At 35.4% G+C, this 16,648-nt stretch overlaps 1 protein-coding gene across 7 annotated transcripts in view; it reads left to right on the forward strand.

The window, feature by feature from the left end:
• LOC139969241 (calcium-activated chloride channel regulator 1-like) overlaps positions 1 to 16,648 on the forward strand; it is a 41,892-nt gene that overhangs the window by 18,803 nt on the left and 6,441 nt on the right. For all 7 annotated transcript variants that reach the window (XR_011793679.1, XR_011793680.1, XR_011793681.1 and 4 more), the window contains exons 8-14: positions 370 to 600; positions 4,598 to 4,778; positions 5,281 to 5,387; positions 6,558 to 6,681; positions 8,990 to 9,105; positions 11,116 to 11,410; positions 14,908 to 15,108. Coding sequence is in view for 4 of the 7 variants with exons in the window: in XM_071974147.1 (XP_071830248.1) it covers positions 370 to 600; positions 4,598 to 4,778; positions 5,281 to 5,387; positions 6,558 to 6,681; positions 8,990 to 9,105; positions 11,116 to 11,410; positions 14,908 to 15,108 (1,255 nt within the window). In the remaining 3 variants the exon portion in view is untranslated. The remainder of the gene's footprint in view (positions 1 to 369; positions 601 to 4,597; positions 4,779 to 5,280; positions 5,388 to 6,557; positions 6,682 to 8,989; positions 9,106 to 11,115; positions 11,411 to 14,907; positions 15,109 to 16,648) is intronic.

Below are 16,648 nucleotides of genomic sequence, written 5' to 3' on the forward strand. Positions count from 1 at the left end.
ATGTCTTCAGGCAAACATGACCACAGACTAGCCAACCTGACTTTCAAAATAATAGAGAAATTAGTCATTTTCCATCAATAACTTCATATAACAAGAGCATTAGCATATTATATCATAAGTTTAAGAAAGAAAGAAAGACAGACAGACAGACAGACAGACAGACAGACAGACAGACCGACAGACATTTAGATGTGATTATTAAAGTTTGTTTACAATGCCCTGTCCGGTGGGCATGCCCACCGTTATGAAGATAGTGCTTTTGCTTTCAAACTAAAACTGTTAGCAAACTGCTTATCCACTAGAGAGCCTGTGCAAGAGAATGTGTAAAAGTAAGTTGGCCTGACGTTTCGATGCTTTTACTTTCAACAGAACGATGACCGCAATTACAAGCAAGCTAGTGCAGTGGCGCATTACATATCAGCTACTATTCTAGATGGCACCTCTCTCGGTCTAATCTCATTTTCGACAAAAGCTAGAATCGACAGTGAAATGAGTTTGATAGCCTCCGATACCGACAGAGAAGAGATGTTAACTGTTATCAACCAAAATGAGCCCTCTGGGGGGACCTGTATCCAGTGTGGTTTGGAAGAGGCCCTTAAAGTAATACTTTACTATCATACACTATTATATCATTCCGATCATCCTTATCGTTGTTCTCTATAGACATAGTCCCCTTCCGCCGTGTACCCAACAACATAACGTCTAAGCAAGGTATAAAGTTTACATCAGAATTATATACATTTATGTATCTTACTTGTATGTTGCATGTATGTTGCAATCGTACAATGACACTGCAAGGCAACTTCATCACGCTAGTATGCAAACCATATGCCAACGATTGCTTCCATGCCTATGTGTATATACCTACGATTGCTTCCATGTCGATGTATAGGTAACTTAAAATTACTCCCATGTCGATGTATAGGTAACCTAAAGTTACTTCCATGTCGATGTATAGGTAACCTAAAGTTACTTCCATGTCGATGTATAGGTAACTTAAAATTACTCCCATGTCGATTTATAGGTAACCTAAAATTACTCCCATGTCGATGCATAGGTAACCTAAAATTACTCCCATGTCGATGTATAGGTAACCTAAAGTTACTTCCATGTCGATGTATAGGTAACCTAAAGTTACTTCCATGTCGATGTATAGGTAACTTAAAATTACTCCCATGTCGATTTATAGGTAACCTAAAATTACTCCCATGTCGATGCATAGGTAACCTAAAATTACTCCCATGTCGATGTATAGGTAACCTAAAGTTACTTCCATGTCGATGTATAGGTAACCTAAAGTTACTTCCATGTCGATGTATAGGTAACTTAAAATTACTCCCATGTCGATTTATAGGTAACCTAAAATTACTCCCATGTCGATGCATAGGTAACCTAAAATTACTCCCATGTCGATGTATAGGTAAGCTAAAGTTACTTCCATGTCGATGTATAGGTAACCTAAAGTTACTTCCATGTCGATGTATAGGTAACCTAAAATTACTCCCATGTCGATGCATAGGTAACCTAAAATTACTCCCATGTCGATGTATAGGTAACCTAAAGTTACTTCCATGTCGATGTATAGGTAACCTAAAGTTACTTCCATGTCGATGTATAGGTAACCTAAAATTACTCCCATGTCGATGTATAGGTAACCTAAAGTTACTTCCATGTCGATGTATAGGTAACCTAAAGTTACTTCCATGTCGATGTATAGGTAACCTAAAATTACTTCCATGTCGATGTATAGGTAACCTAAATTACTTCCATGTCGATGTACATGTAACCTAAAATTACTCCCATGTCGATGAATCGGTAACCTAAAATTACTTCCATGTCGATGCATAGGTAACCTAAAATTACTCCCATGTCGATGTATAGGTAACCTAAAGTTACTTCCATGTCGATGTATAGGTAACCTAAAGTTACTTCCATGTCGATGTATAGGTAACTTAAAATTACTCCCATGTCGATTTATAGGTAACCTAAAATTACTCCCATGTCGATGCATAGGTAACCTAAAATTACTCCCATGTCGATGTATAGGTAACCTAAAGTTACTTCCATGTCGATGTATAGGTAACCTAAAGTTACTTCCATGTCGATGTATAGGTAACTTAAAATTACTCCCATGTCGATTTATAGGTAACCTAAAATTACTCCCATGTCGATGCATAGGTAACCTAAAATTACTCCCATGTCGATGTATAGGTAACCTAAAGTTACTTCCATGTCGATGTATAGGTAACCTAAAGTTACTTCCATGTCGATGTATAGGTAACCTAAAATTACTCCCATGTCGATGCATAGGTAACCTAAAATTACTCCCATGTCGATGCATAGGTAACCTAAAATTACTCCCATGTTGATGTATAGGTAACCTAAAGTTACTTCCATGTCGATGTATAGGTAACCTAAAGTTACTTCCATGTCGATGTATAGGTAACCTAAAATTACTCCCATGTCGATGTATAGGTAACCTAAAGTTACTTCCATGTCGATGTATAGGTAACCTAAAGTTACTTCCATGTCGATGTATAGGTAACTTAAAATTACTCCCATGTCGATGTATAGGTAACCTAAAGTTACTTCCATGTCGATGTATAGGTAACCTAAAGTTACTTCCATGTCGATGTATAGGTAACTTAAAATTACTCCCATGTCGATTTATAGGTAACCTAAAATTACTCCCATGTCGATGCATAGGTAACCTAAAATTACTCCCATGTCGATGTATAGGTAACCTAAAGTTACTTCCATGTCGATGTATAGGTAACTTAAAATTACTCCCATGTCGATGTATAGGTAACCTAAAGTTACTTCCATGTCGATGTATAGGTAACCTAAAGTTACTTCCATGTCGATGTATAGGTAACTTAAAATTACTCCCATGTCGATTTATAGGTAACCTAAAATTACTCCCATGTCGATGCATAGGTAACCTAAAATTACTCCCATGTCGATGTATAGGTAACCTAAAGTTACTTCCATGTCGATGTATAGGTAACCTAAAGTTACTTCCATGTCGATGTATAGGTAACTTAAAATTACTCCCATGTCGATTTATAGGTAACCTAAAATTACTCCCATGTCGATGCATAGGTAACCTAAAATTACTCCCATGTCGATGTATAGGTAAGCTAAAGTTACTTCCATGTCGATGTATAGGTAACCTAAAGTTACTTCCATGTCGATGTATAGGTAACCTAAAATTACTCCCATGTCGATGCATAGGTAACCTAAAATTACTCCCATGTCGATGTATAGGTAACCTAAAGTTACTTCCATGTCGATGTATAGGTAACCTAAAGTTACTTCCATGTCGATGTATAGGTAACCTAAAATTACTCCCATGTCGATGTATAGGTAACCTAAAGTTACTTCCATGTCGATGTATAGGTAACCTAAAGTTACTTCCATGTCGATGTATAGGTAACCTAAAATTACTTCCATGTCGATGTATAGGTAACCTAAATTACTTCCATGTCGATGTACATGTAACCTAAAATTACTCCCATGTCGATGAATCGGTAACCTAAAATTACTTCCATGTCGATGCATAGGTAACCTAAAATTACTCCCATGTCGATGTATAGGTAACCTAAAGTTACTTCCATGTCGATGTATAGGTAACCTAAAGTTACTTCCATGTCGATGTATAGGTAACTTAAAATTACTCCCATGTCGATTTATAGGTAACCTAAAATTACTCCCATGTCGATGCATAGGTAACCTAAAATTACTCCCATGTCGATGTATAGGTAACCTAAAGTTACTTCCATGTCGATGTATAGGTAACCTAAAGTTACTTCCATGTCGATGTATAGGTAACTTAAAATTACTCCCATGTCGATTTATAGGTAACCTAAAATTACTCCCATGTCGATGCATAGGTAACCTAAAATTACTCCCATGTCGATGTATAGGTAACCTAAAGTTACTTCCATGTCGATGTATAGGTAACCTAAAGTTACTTCCATGTCGATGTATAGGTAACCTAAAATTACTCCCATGTCGATGCATAGGTAACCTAAAATTACTCCCATGTTGATGTATAGGTAACCTAAAGTTACTTCCATGTCGATGTATAGGTAACCTAAAGTTACTTCCATGTCGATGTATAGGTAACCTAAAATTACTCCCATGTCGATGTATAGGTAACCTAAAGTTACTTCCATGTCGATGTATAGGTAACCTAAAGTTACTTCCATGTCGATGTATAGGTAACCTAAAATTACTTCCATGTCGATGTATAGGTAACCTAAATTACTTCCATGTCGATGTACATGTAACCTAAAATTACTCCCATGTCGATGAATCGGTAACCTAAAATTACTTCCATGTCGATGCATAGGTAACCTAAAATTACTCCCATGTCGATGTATAGGTAACCTAAAATTACTCCCATGTCGATGTATCGGTAACCTAAATTACTTCCATGTCGATGTATAGGTAACCTAAATTACTTCATGTCGATGCATAGGTAACCTAAAATTACTTCCATGTCGATGTGTAGTATAACAGTACTAATATGATGTGTTAGTTATACTCTGGTTGTTAAATCTTTGACTATGAACTGTTGAATTATATTTTATAGATACTTCAAAATGCAGGAACCACCGACGGTGCCATCATTCTATTAATAACGGACGGGGACGAAACGGTTGGCAATTTGATGGAAGCGGCGAAGGATATCATATCAGCAAATGTTGTTGTAGATGCTGTGGCTTTCAGCGAGGACGCTGATTCTAAACTTTCGTATCTGGCGAGCCAGACAGGTATTAAAATACTTTGGATCATAAGTACAGTTGTGGATCAAACGTTCTATCTTTGAAGAGATTGATTGTGTTTTGTGAAGTATTTTTAAGTTTGGAGATATCGAGAGAAACTCGTATTAAATAGTTAACGATCAGCGAAACGTGATATGTCTAACATCGACTTTTATAGTAATGAGACTGAGAAATGCTGAACAATCTAGTCGTGAACACTGATAAAAGTTGACTTCACTATAGAAACTTTCAGTCTGTGTTACTATAGTACACGAGTGTACAAGCCTAGGATAGCAACGGTCTATTATCGCTTATATGATCAGTCGAATGGTGACATCACCTTATTGATGCCTTGAGTTAACAATTATCTCTTCGGCATAGTGAGAAAGATTGTCTAGATATTAATGTTTTCGTTAATGAATGTAGCTTTCGTTATTCTTAGCTATTTAACAGACTGCGTGTCGTGTTTGGTATTTGGTAAATAAAATCATCTGTTCATTTCCTTGAACAGGGGGCGCATTCTATCTTCAAACTGATGACGTTGGCTCTTCAGGCATATATCAGGGTTTAGGAGGAACAATGAAGAGAGGTGTAACAGAAGCGCAGCAAAGGGTTGACGTATGTAACACCTATACTTCATCATAATACTTACCTTTAAATGTTAACAGTCAGCAAACCTTTGACGTACGTAACACGAGCAACTGACACACCAGATACTGCATCAAAATACTTACCTTTAACTGTCAACAGGCAGAAAACTGTTGACGTACGTAACACGAATAACTAACACCACAGATACTTCATCAAACTACTTACCTATAAATGTCAACAAGCAGAAAACTGTTGACGTACGTAACACGAGTAACTGACACCACAGATACTGCATCAAAATACTTACCTTTAAATATCAACAGGCAGAAAACTGTTGACGTACGTAACACGAGTAACTGACACCACAAATACTGAATTCAAAATACTTACCTTTAAATGTCAACGGGCAGAAAACTGTTGACGTACGTAACACGAGTAACTGACACACCAGATACTTCATCAAACTACTTACCTTTAAATGTCAACAGGCAGAAAACTGTTGACGTACGTAACACGAGAAACTGACACACCAGATACTGCATCAAAATACTTACCTTTAAATGTCAACAGGCAGAAAACTGTTGACGTACGTAACACGAGTAACTGACACCACAGATACTGAATTCAAAATAGGCTACTTACCTTTAAATGTCAACAGTCAGCAAACTGTTGACGTACGTAACACGAGCAACTGACACACCAGATACTGCATCAAAATACTTACCTTTAATTGTCAACAGGCAGAAAACTGTTGACGTACGTAACACGAATAACTTACACCAGAGATACTTCATCCTAATACTTACCTTTAAATGTCAACAGTCAGCAAACTGTTGAAGTACGTAACACGAATAACTAACACCTATACTTCATCATAATACTTACCTTTAAATGTCAACAGTCAGCAAACTGTTGACGTACGTAACACGAATAAAAAGGACCACCCATGCAGCATCAAAATACTAAAGTTTAATTGTATACAGTCAGCAATGTGTTCAAGTACGTAGCACCAATAACTAAGACCATAGATATTGCATCAAAATTACTTCCTTTAAACCCCTCTCATTATTCAAAACAAAGACCGTTAGTATACGTCTCATTAATTCTTCATGCAATTTGCTTCCATATAACAAACGCATATTCACGGAAGTGTCACGTAATAATATGACGGTGGTGTGGATGTTCTTTACTCGGTAGCTGGAATCGACTTCCTATCTCATCCAGGCCTCTGCTAATTATACTGGTCAAGCCTCAGTGGATGAAACCATTGGAGACAGGACCAGTTTCTTCTTCTCTTGGAACAAAGATACAGGAAATATACGTGAGTAATTTCAGGGTTTACATGTACAACAAAGAACGCGAACTTGTATAAATGAATATTTCATGGTGTTACATCGGTAAGGACTGATACAAGTATACTGCTAATATCCCGTATAGTGAAGTAGATACATTCACTATACTTAATTATAGATAATGAAGGAAAAATTTATGGTACATTTTCTTATTTTTTTTATTCCTTGCTGAAGGCAGGAGATATCTATACGATGGGTGATGGCATGTGTATCTGTGTATGTGACACTTGCTCCTAAACGCTTTACCTTCAGAAGGATAACTGTGGGCATATTTGGTATGTTGGTTTCCCTTAGGTAGAACTAGTTTGAGATTGTGGTTGGTATTGGTCAAAGGTCATTTGAGGTCAGCATGGGTCAAATTATGAAAACATCGTTCACACAATATCTCAAGAAGTGGAAGTTGCAGGAAGGTCAAACTTGGTGTGTAGCTTGCCGGTGTGAGTAGACGATCTGTAATGTTTTTCATGAATGTCAAAGATCATTTGAGGTCACCAAAGGTCAAACTGTGAACACCTTGAAAACACGATAACTCAATATTACAAAGTTGGATGAACTTCAAACTTGTCATGTAGATTCAACATAGTGAGTTCTCAGCTGCTATCCTTTTTGGCTAAGATCAAAGGTCATGCTAGGTCCCCAGAGGTCAAACATTGTAAACACCATATCTCAAGAATAGAAGCTTTGATGAATCTCATGCTTGGGGCATGTTGATATCCCATATTGAGTAGAGAAACCCTATTGAAATTGGTGGAAGTCAAATGTCATTTTCGGAAAACATTTAAGTCAAAGTCTGAAACTCTTGTAAACACGGTAACTCAAGAAATACATCTTTCTAAAAGTTGATACTTAGTATGTAGATATAGCTTGGTGAGTGCAAGAACCCTATTGAAATTGATAAAGGTCAAAGGCCAAATGACGTCAACAGGTGTCAAAGTCTGAAACCCTTTACACATGATAACTCCAAAATTAAAGCTACAATTAACCTGTGAATTCTCAAATGCTATGATTTTAAGTCAACGTAGTTTGGTCAAATTCGGTTTAGTATAGTTTTGTGAAGGGTCTCTATAAGTCTTCAACAAAACGGTCATCCAGGAAATGAAATCTGCTTCAGTCTGTTGATAATCTTTAATACAATCACTTTAAGACACTCAGCAGGTACTTATCAGTTTCCTCCCTCTGAGCTTCAAGGGGTCAACATGTTATCTCAAATGGTGGGTCAACAGGTTATTTTACATGTACTCAAAATTGGTCACTTTCTGTATGATTTACACTCGATGACTTTCAATTTGGCTAAGTTGTGAAACTATTTCACAGTGTATCAACAATGTCATGTAGAGCTCTCATTCATTAATAACAATTATTAAAGGAATGATTGTTAGGTGGCGCAGCTGATTTTATTAATACATCTATGTGTCTATATTCATAGGAAGAATGTTCTTTCTGGATATTAAAACATTAAGGAATACAATTTCTACCATGTAAAATCCTTACCAGTGAATGAAATGGTTGATGCCCACAAGTCAGTGCTACAAGTAAGAACTGGAAATCTCTGATCTTTCTGATTCTCACTTAATTCTTGAACAAATTTAACTCACTTGCTCTACAATAGTCAGATAGTTATTTGAAATTATATGGCAAGGAATCACAAAGCTAACTGGCTTTCTGGTTTCTGTAGAAATCAGTTCGGTGCAAATTCATGAATGTTAGTGTACATGACGTTTTGCAAGTTGCTATAGTGAACTACACTGCAGCTACCTAAAGGATTTTAACTTCGTAACACCTACCAACAGCGCATTTATATTCGGAACGCTAAGAGGGCTTATATTAAAAAGTGTGCAACGTTCCGTACACAAAATGTCATTTTGAATGTATCATGGTCATTGCAGGCCTGAGCTGGATATGGGTAAGGCGGTAACAGCTTTAGAGCCCAGGACCGTTGTGTGGCCCAGGGAAATATGGCAGGAAAAATATAGTCTCCTTATTTTGATATTATACTTAAGGAAAATAAAGACTTTACAAGGGGATGGGGGCGGGGCTCGATCTGGCAATCAATGCCCTGTGTCCCCGATTTATGAAGTCTAGTTGTCTATCGACATTTCGAAAAAATAATGTAACATTTAAATTGTTACTCGGGAAGACCAAATTGATGACATGACCTACAAAATGAGATTGTTTTAAACCTTAAAATCTAAATATGTCATACTCGGTGCATAAAACCTTATAATATACGTTATTCAATATAAAATGTTAATATTATTCAATACTTAAAAAAAACAGTCGTCGACGTCACTATTACATCACCCTCCGGTATCGAATACGGTCCTGGATCACTTGAGTACGTGGAAAACGCCCTCTTTCGCTATGTGATGATAAACTTGCAAGAATCTGCTGAGGTAGGAGTAATGATAACATCGAGTTATTTTTGTCATCATCTTCATCATATCGCACTTCAAAGTGTAAACGGTTAGGGTTACCCTATCACATCACACCAAATGCGTGATATCATAACCTATATTCAGTTAATCAATGCATGATTATTTGATGCTGTAGTAATACTCAGAATGGTTAGAGTTACCATGCAACCGTTACCCGCCCCCAACAACCCAAATATGTGATATCACAGCCTATATTCAACTGATCATGAAGCAATGCACGATTGTTTGATACTGTAATAATACTCCAAATGGTTAGGGTTACCATACAACCTTACACTACCCTCATCACCCCAAATATGTGATATCACAGCCTATATTCAACTGACCATGAAGCAATGCACGATTATTTATACTGTAATAATACTCCAAATGGTTAGGGTTACCATACAACCTTACACTACCCTCATCACCCCAAATATGTGATATCACAGCCTATATTCAACTGATCATGAAGCAATGCACGATTGTTTGATACTGTAATAATACTCCAAATGGTTAGGGTAACCATACAACCTTACACTTCCCTCATCACCCCAAATATGTGATATCACAGCCTATATTCAACTGATCATGAAGCAATGCACGATTGTTTGATACTGTACTAATACTCCAAATGGTTAGGGTTACCATACAACCTTACACTTCCCTCATCACCCCAAATATGTGATATCACAGCCTATATTCAACTGATCATGAAGCAATGCATGATTGTTTATACTGTAATAATACTCCAAATGGTTAGGGTTACCATACAACCTTACACTTCCCTCATCACCCCAAATATGTGATATCACAGCCTATATTCAACTGATCATGAAGCAATGCACGATTGTTTGATACTGTAATAATACTCCAAATGGTTAGGGTTACCATACAACCTTACACTACCCTCATCACCCCAAATATGTGATATCACAGCCTATATTCAACTGATCATGAAGCAATGCATGATTGTTTATACTTTAATAATACTCCAAATGGTTAGGGTTACCATACAACCTTACACTACCCTCATCACCCCAAATATGTGATATCACAGCCTATATTCAACTGATCATGAAGCAATGCACGATTGTTTGATACTGTAATAATACTCCAAATGGTTAGGGTTACCATACAACCTTACACTTCCCTCATCACCCCAAATATGTGATATCACAGCCTATATTCAACTGATCATGAAGCAATGCACGATTGTTTGATACTGTAATAATACTCCAAATGGTTAGGGTTACCATACAACCTTACACTACCCTCATCACCCCAAATATGTGATATCACAGCCTATATTCAACTGATCATGAAGCAATGCATGATTGTTTATACTGTAATAATACTCCAAATGGTTAGGGTTACCATACAACCTTACACTTCCCTCATCACCCCAAATATGTGATATCACAGCCTATATTCAACTGATCATGAAGCAATGCACGATTGTTTGATACTGTAATAATACTCCAAATGGTTAGGGTTACCATACAACCTTACACTACCCTCATCACCCCAAATATGTGATATCACAGCCTATATTCAACTGATCATGAAGCAATGCATGATTGTTTATACTGTAATAATACTCCAAATGGTTAGGGTTACCATACAACCTTACACTTCCCTCATCACCCCAAATATGTGATATCACAGCCTATATTCAACTGATCATGAAGCAATGCACGATTGTTTGATACTGTAATAATACTCCAAATGGTTAGGGTTACCATACAACCTTACACTTCCCTCATCACCCCAAACATGTGATATCACAGCCTATAGTCAGTTGATCATGGAGGAATTCTGTATTACTACCATTTCAAAATGAACGATATATTTGAAATATTTTGGATATCTTTGTGTAAATTTCAGGCAAAAGGCGTATGTTATTTTCGAGGTGTAGGTTTTATAAGGAAATTAAAACCGACTGATGTGAAATATTGACTGTGCATGTGTTCATTTATAATTCATCAGGTCGGAACATGGACATATTCTATTACCAACCGTTACTCAGAATCAATGGAGGTTGTCGTTAACATTGCTTCCTACCCACAAAGCAATAAGGAGGACCCCATCGTTGTCACGTCATACTTAAGTGGAAGTACATCCAATGCCGCTGATGGAGAGGATTTGATTGCCTTCGCAGAAGTGCGGCAAGGGTATAATCCCATCATAGATGCCAACGTTATCGCCATTATAGAACGGCCACCTGACAGTCAGGGCAATTCCTATGAACCTGTGCATCTACAACTCTTCGACAATGGCGCAGGTACGTAAGAGATCAAAAGACCGGCATGGTATATATTCACGATATATTACTAAATTTTCAAATCATGAATTTAAAATGATCATTTGCTAGTTTACAGACCCAAACCCAAGCATCGTCATTGGATCTCTGTATAGATGATGTTAACTGCAGAGACCATGCATGATAAATACATATGATGAGAATGGTAGAGAATGGTAGACCATGTATGATAATTACAGTTGCAAGCCTTGAGAATGGTAGATTTGGAAGGCAGAGAAAGTGGGCAGTGGTCAACTTGGCCCTGAAGTAGATCAACGGGGGCACAGTGCTTAAATGCGAGGTGGATTTGAGTGCATGTGTAGAATGGAAGCAGGAAAGTATCTTCGTTAGTAAATATCCAAAACCAGTAAGTTTTGAGGTAACTATATTGAACGATTTCCCCAACAGGTAAGAAAGATCGTATTCTGTTTGGTAGATATCACAGCTTTGATGTTCCTTTACACATACTTGGTCAAGTCATAACATGATCTTAACGAACCACTTGCACTTCTGAATCTAGTTTGATGACTTTCGTAATTTATTAAAATGTTTAGTTTCTGTAATGGAGATGAGATGGATACACTTACTCCAGTCATTTAAAATCATCAGGTGCTGACTTAACAGCAAGTGATATACCTACTTTTCTTAATATTAAAACCATTCATTTAAAATCGTCAGGTGCTGACTTAACAGCAAGTGATATACATACTGTACTTAATATTAAAACCATTCATTGAAAATCATCAGGTGCTGACTTAACAGCAAGTGATATACCTACTTTTCTTAATATTAAAACCATTCATTTAAAATCGTCAGGTGCTGACTTAACAGCAAGTGATATACATACTGTACTTAATATTAAAACCATTCATTTAAAATCATCAGGTGCTGACTTAACAGCAAGTGATATACCTACTCTACTTAATATTAAAACCATTCATTTAAAATCATCAGGTGCTGACTTAACAGCAAGTGATATACATACTGTACTTAATATTAATACCATTCATTTAAAATAACCAATGATTTAACAGAAAGTGTTATACTTACTTTACTTAATATTAAAACCATTCATTTAAAATCATCAGGTGCTGACTTAATAGCAAGTGATATACATACTGTACTTAATATTAATACCATTCATTGAAAATCATCAGGTGCTGACTTAACAGCAAGTGATATACCTACTTTACTTAATATTAAAACCATTCATTTAAAATCATCAGGTGCTGACTTAACAGCAAGTGATATACATACTTTACTTAATATTAATACCATTCATTTAAAATAACCAATGATTTAACAGAAAGTGTTATACTTACTTTACTTAATATTAAAACCATTCATTTAAAATCATCAGGTGCTGACTTAACAGCAAGTGATATACATACTTTACTTAATATTAATACCATTCATTTAAAATAACCAATGATTTAACAGAAAGTGTTATACTTACTTTACTTAATATTAAAACCATTCATTTAAAATCATCAGGTGCTGACTTAACAGCAAGTGATATACATACTTTACTTAATATTAAAACCATTCATTGAAAATCATCAGGTGCTGACTTAACAGCAAGTGATATACATACTGTACTTAATATTAAAACCATTCATTTAAAATCATCAGGTGCTGACTTAACAACAAGTGATATACATACTTTACTTAATATTAAAACCATTCATTTAAAATAACCAATGATTTAACAGAAAGTGTTATACTTACTTTACTTAATATTAAAACCATTCATTTAAAATCATCAGGTGCTGACTTAACAGCAAGTGATATACCTACTTTTCTTAATATTAAAACCATTCATTTAAAATCGTCAGGTGCTGACTTAACAGCAAGTGATATACACACTGTACTTGATTTTAAAACAATTCATTTAAAATCATCAGGTGCTGACTTAACAGCAAGTGATATACCTACTTTTCTTAATATTAAAACCATTCATTTAAAATCGTCAGGTGCTGACTTAACAGCAAGTGATATACATACTGTACTTAATATTAAAACCATTCTTTGAAAATCATCAGGTGCTGACTTAACAGCAAGTGATATACCTACTTTACTTAATATTAAAACCATTCATTTAAAATCATCAGGTGCTGACTTAACAGCAAGTGATATACATACTTTACTTAATATTAATACCATTCATTTAAAATAACCAATGATTTAACAGAAAGTGTTATACTTACTTTACTTAATATTAAAACCATTCATTTGAAATCATCAGGTGCTGACTTAACAGCAAGTGATATACCTACTTTACTTAATATTAATACCATTCATTTAAAATAACCAATGATTTAACAGAAAGTGTTATACTTACTTTACTTAATATTAAAACCATTCATTTAAAATCATCAGGTGCTGACTTAACAGAAAGTGACAAACCTACTTTACTTCATATTAACACCGTTCATTTAAAATAACCAATGATTTAACAGAAAGTGTTATACTTACTTTACTTAATATTAACACCATTCACTTAAAATCGTCAGGTGCTGATTTAACAGAAAGTGTTATACTGACTTTACTTAATATTCACACCATTCCTTTAAAATAATCAGGTGCTGATTTAGTAGAAAGTGATAAACCTACTTTACTCAATAGTAACATCATTCATTTAACACCATCATGTGCTGATCTAACAGAAATTGACACATCTTCTTTTCTTAATATTAACACCATTCTTTTGAAATCATTAGGTGCTGATCCCTCAGAATTTTACACATCTACTTTACTTAATATTAACACCATTCACTTAAAATCGTCAGGTGCTGATTTAACAGAAAGTGTTATACTGACTTTACTTAATATTCACACCATTCCTTTAAAATAATCAGGTGCTGATTTAGTAGAAAGTGATAAACCTACTTTACTCAATAGTAACATCATTCATTTAACACCATCATGTGCTGATCTAACAGAAATTGACACATCTTCTTTTCTTAATATTAACACCATTCTTTTGAAATCATTAGGTGCTGATCCCTCAGAATGTTAAACATCTACTTTACTTAATATTAACACCATTCACTTAAAATCGTCAGGTGCTGATTTAACAGAAAGTGTTATACTGACTTTACTTAATATTCACACCATTCCTTTAAAATAATCAGGTGCTGATTTAGTAGAAAGTGATAAACCTACTTTACTCAATAGTAACATCATTCATTTAACACCATCATGTGCTGATCTAACAGAAATTGACACATCTTCTTTTCTTAATATTAACACCATTCTTTTGAAATCATTAGGTGCTGATCCCTCAGAATTTTACACATCTACTTTACTTAATATTAACACCATTCATTTAAAATAATCAGGTGCTGATTTAATAGAAAGTGATGCACCTACTTTACTTCATATTAACACCATTCATTTAAAATCACCAGGTGCTGATCTAACATAAAGTGACACATCTTCTTTACTTAATTGTAACACCGTTCATTTAAAATCACCAGGTGCTGATTTAACAGAAGACGATGGCATATATTCTCGCTTCTTTACTGAATATTCAAACAAAGGCTTTTATGGAGTCAAGATTCAAGTTGATGGTAACAACGGAGAGGCTACAATTCTCAGACAGACCACTGTTCCATTCGAAGCTGCACAAATAGTTATTGATCCAAACAATCTAGACAACCTTGTCATTCCAGAAATAGGTAATTTTAACCTAGTATTTCCTCATTTGATCTGTAACTGATATTGATATCTGTATGATTGGTCGGACACTGCAGTTACCTTTCATATGAAACAAATGTGGACATATTTCACTGAGTAAGTAAGATTGTATTTCATACAATTGTGTCACCTGTCTTATAATTTTTAAATACAAGAATTCTAAATGCTTCAACCTGAAACATGAAAGTAACAATGGTTATACTGTTAATAGGTTTTGCTTTTCTTAATTATATAATTGGCTGTAAATTTAGTACGAAACTATATTATGAAACTATATTATCATTAAGCGCTACATGCTTTGGTTTAAATTAAACCTTCGCGTTGTAAATCACTACCAACCATACAACGGAAATTATAATTATAATTATTATTAGTCACTTATTAGTCAATTATAATCAGTCCCTTTAAACACTTTATAGGTAACCTGGTCACTTATATTGCAACCTCAAATATTATGCTTTACTAAAACTAATATTGATTTTTTGTAACCTAAAGAAGATACCATGCATGCCTTTTTATTCCATTTATTCCATTGTGCAACTATAGTTGAATCAATTCCCCAAGCCCGAGAATTCAATTGGGTAGTATGGTTTAAATATGCTACCCTCCCACCCCGAGAAGTCTTATATGGAATGCTTTATTAATGAAACTGGTCCGTCAACGACCAATAATTGTGATTATGTTTCACTAAACGTATGCATGGATATCCTAGATGGATCCCCTTCCAAGCCGTTATAACTGAGGTGAATCTTATATGTAATGCTTTGCATATATCCAGCCGGCTATCATGCATGGATATCCATGTCCATGCAGGATATCCAGCCGGCTATATCCAGCCGATATCTCTGAGGTGGGAGGAAGATATACTACTTGGCAGTTTCAGAACAGTTTCACCTCAGCAAATATTGGAATAGTTTTGGATATCGTTGTTAATGTAGTCCAGAAACAGGGATAATATCCGCCTCGGTCCCAATATACATAGTTCCTGTTTTAGCATGTATTCAACATAATACTTCATAATATCCAAAACATCCCCACATATGATCTGTTTAATTAATATCTTTTCTAAAATGATCCACTGTACGGACAAATCATAACCGTTCCCCAAGCTAGAGTGTTGGGTTTGCCCTTACTTGTCAATAAAATATCTTGAGCATGTGGCGAAGGGTGAAATTACAATTTAGACGGTTCAATCTTATGGTTACCTATAATCATATAAGTATTACACTGCTAAAATGTCTTGGATCTTGTTAAACTGTACGTATTACAGTAAACTATAGTTAAATGTTACCCTGTGTGTAACCCTACGTAGTATTCAATGGACATATAGTCATTTTTCAATCGTCATTAAAGAATGAACCAAGGTGACTTTCGTTAATTACATGACGTCGTTCGGGAGGCATTGGACATTAGGACAACTTGCAATTGTCTCCTCATACTCAAACAAAACAGAAGAAACACACATTCCTAGTTCAATGGGAGATAAAATTGTGTGAATTGAAGGTTGTACACGTAGTAAGC

This window comes from Apostichopus japonicus, chromosome 6, assembly GCF_037975245.1.
Source record: "Apostichopus japonicus isolate 1M-3 chromosome 6, ASM3797524v1, whole genome shotgun sequence".
NCBI lineage: Eukaryota > Metazoa > Echinodermata > Holothuroidea > Aspidochirotida > Stichopodidae > Apostichopus > Apostichopus japonicus.